We start from the raw sequence: 13,131 nt of genomic DNA on the forward strand, positions 1-13,131 counted from the left end.
TCATGTTATGACAATGGTGCAGGACTTAATGTAAGCTTCAAAGAAATGCTAGCTATATTCATGAAAACATAAACTGCAAAATATGCATTTGAAGTAAATGATGTGTCACACCTCATGAAAAGGATGTTGTTAAGAGAGCCCCAGGAGATGTAGATTTCAGTACTCAACACACCCAAATCAACCGATCCACCTGATGACACCAGCAGATGCACAGATGAGGCTGCACAACGTTCACCCTCTGAATACCCGTCTAAATGAGTAACTAAAAAAAGTTAACATTACTGTCTAAATAGAAATGCAAACATACCCTGCCAGAATATAGCCGCAGTGTTTTACTTTGTGGTACAATACATAGACCACAATGCTTATCTAAGCTCTATTTGCTGTTGTGATGTGATAGTCAAAGTGACAGAAAGAGATCATAATAGACAGAAGCAGTTCTCAAGTAGCTGCAGTGGCGTGTGTGCACGTGTCTCCTCTGTTGCAGCAATCATTACAATGTACAAATGATTCATTAAGCATTAATTACCTTGAGCTACTGAGCTCCTGAGTGGATAACAGCAATTTGAGCTTTTTATTTTCTCTCTGCGTCAGGTCTTTTGTTCAGTTTCTTTTTGCTCTCTCCCTGAAACCCCAGCAGTTTAAAATGCAAGGACTGGAGGGACTGGGGTGGGTGTTTTAGGAAGAAATCCCGTGTGCGAAGCCTTTGCAGTGACAGATTTTGCTACTGCTAACTTTTAGAACATCCCCAGACGTGTATTTTCATTTGAGTATCCCATCCGTCAATGTGACTTTTAGATGGTTTTCTTTCTTTTATGTTATTAAGTAGTTTGTACATAACTTCATTTATAAATATGTCTCGTTTGAGTGTGTGTATATGTGTGAGTGGCTGAGCTTAAACATATAAATAGATAAAAAAATAACACCCTTTTAAGTATTTGCTTTTTACATTTGCATATCTCTCAGAATTTTTTAAATCTTATTTGCATGCATCCCAGAATTCTTTTTCTTGAAAAACACATTACCATTCCAATAGATAAATAAATAACACCCTTTTAAGTGTTTGCTTTTACATTTGCATGCATGCATCCCAGAATTCTTTTTCTTGAAAAACACCTTGCCCTTCCTATGAGTTATTGTCATACTTACCTTCGCTCCAAAAGTCAATCCACATTTTTAAAAACAATGATAGCTTTATTCATTTAAAACTTACATCTTATCTAAATAGCCCTATAATGATCTGAAAATAAACTGACACAAGTTAAATACTATTAGTTTTGTACTGTAAAAAGCACAACTTTTTTCCCACCCATTACAGCATGGCAGAACCCATATAGACACAAGAAAGTCCAACAGTGACAAAGATAATCACTGAACCACTGTGATGCACTTATAACAATATACAGTAAAACCTGTAATAAACTCAGTCTTTCTCTTTTTCAAAGATTTTGCAGGGTTCTCCTGAGTTGATTGAACCCATCTTCTTAAATACAGATTATCGTTTTCTATGTCAGTCTATAGGAGGAAACTCAGTAATCCCAGAGGACAGGACAGGTAAGAAAACCAAATGTTACTGTTGATAAAAAAATCTTCTCATATTTAAACTGCAGTTTGGTGGTCATGTTGTGTAATGGTAAACGAGGCTACCTTATAATACCAGGATGTACAACTTAGAACTAAAGAATGACATAAGAAATTTGACAAATGAGGGGATACCATTCAGTCCACCATCTTGTTTGTTCAGCAGATAGCTAAGCGATACTTTTTAAAAATTGTCAAAGTTTATTTAAGTTTATTCAAAATGTTTAGTCACATTATGTCCTGTGGTATTGTATATTGGTCTTCAAAGACTGTCCTCACCTTTACAGTATGGCTGGGACTTTAAGGGGGTACACTCGACTTTGTATTAAGCTGACCCCCTTCTTGTTAACTTTCTCAATCAGTTTCGGATCTGTAAATGTTCTTGCTCCAATTCCGGAAGTCCCAGTCGTTACTGGCTATCACAGCTCTCACTTTGGCCACCATTCTCCGTTTTTTCTTTTTGTTTTTATCCTTTTTCTTCTGCCCCTAATTTTTGCATTGGCTGCCCTGCATACTGATACCTTACCCTTTTATTTGTCTTAGCATTAGTCAAACCTTTCACCTATTATTTAAATAATCAACTTCAAGCTTATGCAGTGGCTGCAGGTTTTTGTTCCAACCAAGTTGCTTAATTAGAAAACAATCCTTGCCAATAATTTAATTTCATGGCTTGTTAGTGCTTTAACTCTGCCATGTCAGGTCATTCTCATATCCTAGATTTGTTTTCCTTTCTAAGGATATCATCCAAATGATTTGAAGTCTTAAACAGATGAGTAATTCTCAGTCCTTCACTTTTTTCTCTTCATTTTCCTTCCAGGTATTTAATGAAACCAAATAGTGCACGATAAATACACACAGGTGACAATGGAAATAAACTAAATGGAGAAAGTCTGCTTTCTTTTGGCATTTGCATCTTATTGCTAATAAGGAGCCATTAAAAACCGAGAGTACAGATGTTTAAGACTAAAATAAGCAGTAAGGGTTCCAAATCTTAACTAGCGAGACAACTAAAATGAAGCAGAATTGTTACTCAAGCAATAAGTGCTTCTTATTAAGCAATTGGGTTGGAACAAAAACCTGCAGCCACTGCGGCCCTCCAGGACTGACTTTGTCCACCGCTGATCTAGCCTCCTGCAGCTATAACCGTTTTAAGATGATCTTCATCCTCATTCCAGGTGGCACATTTCTTAGCTATAGAACCTCCCCTGATGCAGACTCAGAGCAACATTTGTCATTCCCAGATGTAAAAGAAAAAGACCCTCTCTGTAAGTCATTGTCTGGTTTACATTGCTAACACATGGCCATCCAGTGAGTGCTGAGTCATGTATTTTAAGTAAACTTTTGAACACTCAGTAAATAATTAATATACACATACACCATTCAAGTGATTGAAACTTTTGTCAAATAGAAAAACAAACAATCAATTGTTAAACCTTAACCAAACTAAGCTATTCCAGTAATGTCAGTCCAATATCTCAGTCTCTATGCCAAAGTCCATGTAATCCCTCCTGTGGGTGCACTTTGGTTATCAAAATGGCACAGATTGTAAAACTTTTGTGAATTTTCATCCACATATCAGGTCTCCCGCACAGTCTCCTCTGAGCCTGTCAAAATAAGACATGTCCTTAAGTCCTGGGATGCCCTTGTCTGCTCTTCTCTGCACAGCTTCAAGTGCCATCCTTCCCAGTCAATGTTTATTTGGAGATTAAATATTTTCTCCTTCTTTGCATGTTTTTTTCTGCCAGGTTATCCATGGACTCTTGTTTAGTCCAAAGTGAATAAATGTTTGTTTGTGCATAAGTATGTCCTGAACCCAGAAAGAGCTGCTTATGTCTTTCTACTAATACAGCAAGAACAGACTCCGGTGTCCTCATGATCTTGTGATTCAAAAAATGAATGAACTAATTATTCTGTGTTAGGAATTACTGTTGGGGATTTTTGTTCCTGCAATGGTTCCAATGGTCATCCTTTATTTGACAGATCTGAGGGAGCATGTCATATGAACAGTCTGAGTTCACAATAGCAAATGCTGACATATATACCAATGCGTGATCTTATAAAGGTTGAGATAATTTGCATAGCATAGATCTAAAATGTGTCTTTCTCCACCAGTCAAAATTAAAAGAATAGTTTAGTTCATCTCACATCCTGTGCCATGTATGGATATTGAAGGTTACCAGAGTATCTGATTACATTAAAAATATTTGGCAAAACATTTTATCATTGAATAGGCCAACTTATTGATGAAAAGAATTAAATATCATAGGATCTCATCATCTCTATGGTGAATATCCTGGAAGTGTTGAGCATAACAAATCTTCATTGCACAGAAGAGCACACAGGAGATTTGCCCTACAATTATCGTAATTCTGTATTTCTCTTCTGTGATTCCTTTACATGCGTTTCTGGCATTGCCTATGACGTGCTGTTAAAGGAAGAGCAACCCTTAATATCTTCAATCCAAATAAAGCAAACTAAAGTGAAATAGCAGGCATAACAGGCCTGGGAAATTGAGACAATTAAATGGAAGAGTTCACTACTTGATTTCCTTCAAGCATGTGCCACAATAACAGCAAATATAAAGAACCCAACAGCAAACTCCGATTGGCAGTGTGATTATGTGATTAAAACAAAGAGGAAAAAGCAGCGAGAGCAAGTTCTGCAGAGAAAGTTAAAAATGAACTCTGAACCTGCAATGTCTCTACATGCACATTTAGCACCTCATTTCATTACTTTCGTTATTTGATGCATGTGCGTAGTATTTATTAAGTATATTACGCAATCCAATTTCATTTTCTTATTTGTATTTTTATGAAATGCAATGCAAACTACAATACTAGTAAATGAAAACTATAAAGATGAAAGATGTAAATCAGCTCCTAAAACTCATAAAAATGTTTGAGATTCCATTATGTTTATCTGTTTGTAGTCAACAAAGAATATAATGGGTCCTCTCCAGTGTTTTTCAGACTGATTTAAAATAGTAGAGGTTAATGCAGTATGATAAGAAATTGCTATTATACACCATCAGTTTGACATTTTATACTTTGAAACCCAGATAAACAAATTGGATATCAGGTAAAGCGCCTGTTCTTGCAGGTATGTAATCAATGAAATGTCAGAAAGAATTTTATAATCTTTCAGATATCTGAGGAGAAGAGCTAATGAATAAACACTATCCAGGCACAACTCCAAGCAAGCCATCAGGCTGCCGGTATTGTGCCAGTTACTGGCAAGGAAACTGAGAGTAGACATCACTACACACATTGAACACAGGGTAGGAATTTGTAAGACTCCTGTCATGGCTTTGTAGTCTGAAACCTTTCTCCTTCTTTCAGGTGGCTGCACTGGGGTGGATTATCAGGAAGGAGTCACATATGAACAGATGCAGGTTGGTGTGCAACATAAAAAACATGAAATAGGTTGAGATGTTGAGGAGTTGCTATGTCACCAATGTTTAACCTGACATCATTTGCTGATTCACATCAGATAAAATTACATTTTTGTTTTGTCTGGACGTTTTCAGTCACTGACAATGTATACAGTGAATTCAGAAAGTATTCAGACCCCTTCACATTCTGTGTTGTAGATTTAATTTTAAATGGATGAGTTTGCCATTTTTGCCAATCAATCTGCTCTCTAGACCCTCCCAGAGGTTGTAGTGAAGAACAGAATTAAAACAAAACTGAGTGCCAACAGAAGTGCGTCAAGAAACGCTATGGGGGCTCCTTAATTCCAACAATAATTCATTTCCATAATGCTTTACTGGGACTGGGACTGCTAAATAAGACCATAAAATGTGTGTATATATGTTTATTTATCTATCTATTTATGTATTTACAGAGCTTTTGTAAAATGCTAAATTCCCTGTAGGGACAAATAAAGTTCTATCTATCTATCTATCTATCTATCTATCTATCTATCTATCTATCTATCTATCTATCTATCTATCTATCTATCTATCTATCTATCTATCTATCGTGGACCACCAGACTGGCACAGCGCTGCCCAAACCCGACACAGACACATGCAGAGGCACAAGTACAAGCACCCGCTTTTATTTTTCTTCTTTTTTCCCTTGTGGGAAACGCCTTCCCCCATTTCCCACAACCACAGCACAGTTCACAAACAGCACAACACAATACTCTTCTTCTCTCTCTTTTCTTCTCTCCACTCTTTCAGGCCAGCTTCATTGACCTCCTCTAGACTCTGGTTCCCTGAACAGAGTGAGGCAGCCTCTGGTTTATAGTGCAACCAGAAGTGCTCTAGGTGCTCTCTGATCCTCTACCGTCAGCACTACCGGGTATGGCAGAAGTGTTGCAGTCCAGGGCCTCGGAGCTGTCCAGTAAAAATGTGTTTCAGAAAGATTAGCATATTTATTAAAAATCAAAAACTGAAATCTGCAAAAAGTGTAGAGATCTGAATACTTCTGAATTCACTGTATATGAATATGATTGAATACATGTAAAATGCACTTGATCTTCTTCTTCTTTCGGCTGCTCCCGTTAGGGGTTGCCACAGTGGATCATCTTCTTCCATATCTTTCTGTCCTCTGCATCTTGTTCTGTTACACCCATCACCTGTATGTCTCTCTCACCACATCCATAAACCTTCGCTTAGGCCTTCCTCTTTTCTGCTTCCCTGGCATTCTACCAATATACCCAGCATCTCTCCTCTGCACATGTCCAAACCAATGCAATCTCACCTCTCTGACTTTGTCTCCCAACCGTCCAACTTGAGCTGACTCTCTAATGTACTCATTTCTAATCCTGTCCATCCTAGTCACACCCAGTGCAAATCTTAGCTTCTTTAACTCTGCCACCTCCAGCTGTGCCTCCTGCTTTGTGGTCAGTGCCACCGTCTCCAACCCATATAACATAGCTGGTCTCACTACCGTCCTGTAGACCTTCCCTTTCACTCTTGCTGATACCCGTCTGTCACAAATCACTCCTGACACTCTTCTCCACCCATTCCACCCTGCCTGCACTCTCTTTTTCAGGTCCTTTTCTCCCTCCTTAGTGTCCAACCTCTCATACAACTCATCTTTTTCTTTAGCCTTCGCCACCTCTCTCTTCACCTTGTGCCTTATCTCCTTGTACTCTTGTCTACTTTGTGCATCTCTCTGACCATTCCACTTCTTCTTTGCCATCCTCTTCCTCTGTTGAATCTCCTGTATTTCCTCATTCCACCACCAGGTTTCCTTTTCCTCCTTCCTCTTTCCAGATGTCACGCCAAGCACCCTTCTTGCTGTCACCCTTACTACATCTGCTGTAGTTTCCAAGCTGTCTGGTAACTCTTCACTGCCACCCAGTGCCTGTCTCACCTCCTCCCTAAACTCAACCTTGGAGTCTTCCTTTTTCAACTTCCACCATTTTATCCTTGGCTCTGCCCTCACTCTCTTCCTCTTCTTGATCTTCAACGTCATCCTTCAGACCACCCTCCTATGCTGCTTAACTACACTTTCCCTTGCCACCACTTTGCAGTCTTCAATTTCCTTCAGATTGACACTTCTTCATAGGATATAATCTACCTGTGTGCATCTTCCTCCACTCTTGTACATCTCTTGTACATCCTCCCTCTTCTTAAAATAAGTATTCACCACAGCCATGCCCATCCTTTTGGCAAAATCCACTATCCTCTGACCTTCTTCATTCCTCTCCTTGGCACCATACCTACCCATCACCTCCTCATCTCCACTGTTCCCTTCACCAACATGCCCATTGAAATCCGCTCCAATCACCATTTTCTGTCCCTTGGGTACACTGTTCATCACGTCATCCAACTCACTCCAAAAATCTTCTTTCTCACCCATTGCACACCCAACTTGCGGTCCATATACACTAACAACATTCATCATCACACCTACAATTTCCAGCTTCATAATCATTACTCTGCCTGACACTCTTTTCACCTCCAGAACACTCTTGACATACTGTTCCTTCAGAATAACTCCTACCCCATTTCTCCTCCCATCCACACCATGATAGAACAATTTGAATCCAACTCCGAACCACTTGGCTTTACTCCCCTTCCATTTAGTCTCTTGTACGCACAATATATCAACCTTCCTTCTCTCCATCATATCGGCCAACTCTCTCCCCTTACCAGTCATACTGCCAACATTCAAAGTTCCTACCCTCAGTTCCACTCCCTTTACTTTCCTCCTCTCCTCCTGCCTCTGGACACGTCTCCCCCCTCTTCTTTTCCTTCTTCTTCTTCGGCCAACAGTAGCCCAACTTCCGCCAGCACCCTGTTGGCTAACAGTACTGGTGGCGGTCGTTGTTAACCCGGGGCTCGACCGATCCGGTATGGAAATTTGCATTGTTGTCCTTCTACATCCCAGTCACTACATTAAAATAGTGCTAGATGTTCAATAAGGTTAATGAAAAGCTAAACTAGCATTTCAGGCAGAAACTGGTATGCCAGCCACACTTTTTGGTCTTAAATGACACCATGTTGTTTGCATTGGGAATTTATATTTCCTGGAGACTGGAATGACTGGAGCTAGAAGAAGGCTAGAGACAGGCTTTGGACTCCTCATCCAGGTTAGCTTGGAAAAAGTCAAGTATGTGAGCCATTGTGCATCCTCTGAATCCTTCCAACATGTAAATATATCCTTGTAAGATTTCAGAACGTTCAAACGTGCGACAAAGGGATTTGAATATTCCTGTCTTGTACTAAGTTCCAACACAATCACTGTGAAATGCCTGGCTGCTGCTTCATTTTGTTAAATAAAAAACCTGTTAAAAGTCTTTTCCAGTTATAGGACTTATCTCATTTCACAGTATCACATTTCACAATATATTCCTTTTTATAGCCTTCACTTTCGGTGCAATGAAAATTTAAAAAATAAAGAAAACAGCGAAGAGCTGATGACCAGTAAACCTGTTTAATGCAAATAACCGACAATGAAACCAAATAGTATAAAGAAATGGATGTCTCATGTCTCGTTTCTTTTCCATCGAGAAAAATGTCTTTTCCATCATGGACTCTCATTCACTATGCAAGCCAGGTCTTTAAATAGCTCTTTAAATAGCTCCCTAGGAAAAAAAGCAGGGAAATCCGGGGCTAAACAGGAAGTGATGTCACAACCTGTCCTGCAGAAGAGAGGATGGTCATTAGTGTTTGCTTTCACCCTGACAGTGCGGGTAGTTGTCTTGCCTCATCATTAGCCATCAATGCGCTCCCCTGGCACTCACGGACAAAAGCAGACATTTATTAGTTTAAATGTTATATCTCTAGAAGAGCCCATGGTTGTTGAGTGTTACGCACCGTTTGAAGAGTCAAAGAACTGATTAAGCTCTAGAACTGTCATCAGCAAAACAGTTCCTAATGACTGTTATCAACTCGACTAATAGCTGACAAGCGAAGCCAGACCAGACTAAAGGGATAAGGGTTGGGAAACCTTACAACTGAAAGGGTGTCCACACTTTTGTGTTTGCTATATTTATCTTTTTATAAATATATAATATATATATATAAATTGTAACTGCACATTAACATTTTCATAATAATGGTATTGTTTCATGTCAACAAAATCTTGAGTTTGTCCAGGCATATCCAAAATTTTACATTGAACTATAAGCTAGCAATACTCCTTTTCATACTTTAATATAAGTAATAAAATCACATTATTCTGTAATTTGATCATAAGTGCTATTGGAAATTAATTTATTTGGTAGTGCAGAAACATTTTTAAATAGCTTAGTATAAAAGTTTAGCCTTTGCTTGTTTGTTCCAAAGTTAACTGGATTTAAAGCATAATCTTGTGACAGGAGATTTGTATACATTACTTTATTGGAAACTTTACAAAGAAGGATTTATTATATAAAGAAAAAGTTGTCTGTATGAAATACACTTATTGTTGCTATTGAAGGATAAAAGAAATCTGGAACTCAGAGAGCCAAGGGATATTTTAAGCTATTACCAGTTGCTGATGCGTAAAGTAGCTTATGTCTTGTCTACTCACTTCTCCGCTGCTTTCCTGCTCTAATTTCCTCTAGTTGATTAACAGTCTGTATTAAAGGGGTTTTAAAGCACAATCTGCCCAATGTCATTCCTGCCTGTCGATGGTACCACTTTTTAAAAGTTTTACAGAAAATCTTTGTTTGTTACTCTTTTTCCTTATGTAACTTAAATGTTTTCAACCATTCTGTAATCTTCTAAAAAGAGGGCTTGAGTGTTCTCATGGTCAAAATATCTTGCTTTCAGGCTGTAGCCTGCTATTTCTGGGTGTCAGTCCCCTCCGTTCTCCTCCAGGAGGTGCTCTGTTTTAGCCACATGCCCATTCCAACACAGTCTGCTAAGAAGTGCATCTGGGGGTCTTTTCTGCCCATTGCTGTCAGGCAATTCAGTGCTTCCACCTAATGTACTTGTTACATTTATTTGTATTTATTTATTTATCGATTGATTGATTGGCTTATCTGTCCTGTGAGCCTGTATTCTTGATTTTTATGTTTCTACTGCTGTATGCACATGAATTTCCCCATGAGATTTATAAAGTTTATCTAATCTGATTTAGAGCTTTATTGTCTACAGCTTAACTGGTTACCAGTTATTCCTCAGTATTTGGGCAAACTTCTTCAGTTTTTATAGCTAAGATGGTGATAGCACAAAAAAACGTTCCCAGGTGTCCCTTTACTTTCCCACATCATTGGACTGAAATTGTGAGCAGCATTATACATTTAAATTAATAAATAAGTAATCAAATCAGATTAAGGGTATTTATTAAATAGCCTGCTTTTGTACTTTAGACCATGATTGAAGAGGTTCTCCAAGCGAATGGCTACTACAATGCAATGTCATGCAGGTAAGTCTATCTTTTTATAGTCTTGTAAAAAGTCAATCCCTAACATCCAGAAAGTGGCAGAAAATAGAATGATGGCAAATTAGAGGCCATCGCTACTACTGCCATCAATTCTCTGCAGGAGGAGTCACTCTTCAGCTCATTCCATCACAATCTACTAAGAGGAGGATAAGATCTATCTATCTATCTATCTATCTATCTATCTATCTATCTATCTATCTATCTATCTATCTATCTATCTATCTATCTATCTATCTATCTATCTATCTATCTATCTATCTCTCTCTCTCTCTCTCTCTCTCTCTCTCTCTCTCTCTCTCTCTCTCTCTCTGTCTGTCTGTCTGTCTGTCTGTCTGTCTGTCTGTCTGTCTAAATGGTAACTCATAATTTCCAATGAATCTTGAAATAAACTAATTGACTCCCAAAAACTGACTTTATTTTGTTTATGATTGTATGTGCTGGTGCAGATATCTTTTATTGGTAAAAACAGTGATTGGGAGAAGCTGATTAGAACTGTAAAGCTTGAACTGCATAGTGATAAAATTTTATGTTTGAAGTGACATCCTTCACATCTTCTATAACTCTGTAATGGCCAGTGCAGTTTTTTACATGGTAGTGTCTATTAAAATCACTTCAAGAGAGGCCCACCATATCGACAAGCTAATTAAAAAGCGGGCTCAGTTATGGGATGCAGTCTTGACCCACTGGAGGACGTAGCAAAGGAGAGAATTAAAATAAAACACAGTGCCATTATGAACAATGCTGCCCATCCTCTCTGTGACACACTAACATCGAGAACTGTCAGCCAATGAGTTATTCAGCAGAAGTGTGATAAGAAACACTACTGGGGCTCCTTTATACCAGCAGCAGTACGTCTGTTTGTTTCGTGTTAATTTTCATTCTTTTTAGTCATTCTGTTGTGTGTTCAGATCAAAGTATATGTGTATATTTATTTATTTATTCTCATTATTATTTGTAGAACTTATGTAAAAAGCCAAAATTCACCCTGAGGACAAATAAAGTAAATCTCTATCTATCTATCTATCTATCTATCTATCTATCTATCTATCTATCTATCTATCTATCTATCTATCTATCTATCTATCTATCTATCTATCTATCTATCTATCTATCTATCTATCTATCTATCTATCTATCTATCTATCTATCTATCTATCTATCTATCTATCTATCTACAGTACATGGTATTGTGGGGGCCTAGAGGCTGAGTAGAATATACAACTTTGCAGTATTTTAAAATCTACGTGGCTTTGCAAAACATGTTCATTTTACAAGTAGAAAAACAGTTGAGAAATGTGCAAGTAAGAAATCGTGCCTACCACACAGTACCAGCTCTGTCTTCAGTAATGATAGCACTGCTATATCGTATGTTACTTTATTGCCGTATCTCTACAAGGTTAAATTAAGAAATCGGTAACTCTGCCATTTGGACCATACACAGTAAATCTTTTTTCCAGTGTCTATTCTGACTTCTACACAACATGTTTGTCTTCAAACCAGAATAACTAAATTCCTGTATTGCACTAATTCTTTTCGTTTGTATTTATCACAGGAATCTTTCCAGTCCATGGGGAAGCCGGGGTCTTCCTGCTACAAAGAGATAAATATGTTCCATCAAGTCTTTTGACGATGTTTAAAGCTAAAGTTATACTGCCAGTACCTCACTGAAATGAATTGTACTTGCCAATTATTCCATTTGTAATTAGAGAGCCACCGTGTATGAGATAATCACTAATCACCCATTTGCAGTGGTCTTTAATTAAGTTTTTGTCACAGTGCTTTAGTTTTAATATCCTTATAATACACAGCAGTATCTCCTGTAATCTAAAGCAAATCTTCACTTTAAGAATGTAAGTGCCCCCTAAATGAATCCTGGAGGTTATCAACGCCACTTAGGATGTGCTATTTCATGCATTTTTGCAGCATATCTATATTATAATATTTTTTTAATACTCTAATAATTATTAATGACACTACATTCTATTTAATCTTTCTTTATGGAAGGAAATAACATTATAGCAGTACACTTAGAAATAAGCTTTTTATAATGTGTGCCTCTCAGGGTGGTGCTGTGATAAGTTTGACAGCAAAACTGTCCTTTAGTTTTTCTAAGAAATATTTTTCTGTGCAATATTCTTTCTAAAAGTACTCTTTAAGCATTTTTTTTTGGTGTGAAGTTGCAAATTCAGATGATAGTTCTAGCAATTCAGGCATCATATTTCTGAGTGTAAAATTCAACCTGTTGTGCAAATGGCTGTCCTGAATTCTAAGCAATCATGCTAAATGTTTCTGCATGGTAAAAGGAACACTGCCTTGTGCTGTAGTGTGTGTATCATTGGCCATTTCAACCAGAATGAAGTCCCTTTTTGTCCCGTAGAGTAGTGGTGGCATACTGTACAATGGATACTGTGGTCCTGTTCATATCCCCATAAACAGTTCAGTCAGCTTTAGGTTCGCCATTGTGTGACTACAGAGTGATGCAGCATATACACCACGGTATTCCCTGATCTCAAAGAAAAAATGTATTTTGTAATTGAAATTTGATCTATATTGGTTTGGGTATTTAATTTTTACTATTAATGGTGGCTTAAGTATGATTAATTATTGATGCAAGCTCTGTATAATACTTTCACCTATTCGGAATGATTGCTAGATTGTATTTACAGCCATTCTTAAGCACTACATATTTTACCTTCTTGCAGAATATCAAAAGGGGAAAAGAA

The 13,131-nt window shown here is 37.8% G+C and overlaps 1 protein-coding gene across 1 annotated transcript in view; it reads left to right on the forward strand.

Annotated features, from left to right (window-relative positions):
• Positions 1-12,525, forward strand: part of nek10 (NIMA-related kinase 10) — a 149,882-nt gene extending 137,357 nt beyond the window's left edge. The window contains 4 exon segments of the mRNA XM_051936095.1: positions 1,446-1,554; positions 4,920-4,972; positions 10,335-10,390; positions 11,961-12,525. Of these exon segments, the coding sequence (XP_051792055.1) occupies positions 1,446-1,554; positions 4,920-4,972; positions 10,335-10,390; positions 11,961-12,012 (270 nt within the window). The 3' untranslated portion in view covers positions 12,013-12,525.
• The last annotated feature ends 606 nt before the right edge of the window (positions 12,526-13,131 follow it).

The sequence above is a fragment of the Erpetoichthys calabaricus genome, chromosome 13, assembly GCF_900747795.2.
Source record: "Erpetoichthys calabaricus chromosome 13, fErpCal1.3, whole genome shotgun sequence".
Classification (NCBI taxonomy): Eukaryota; Metazoa; Chordata; class Cladistia; order Polypteriformes; family Polypteridae; genus Erpetoichthys; species Erpetoichthys calabaricus.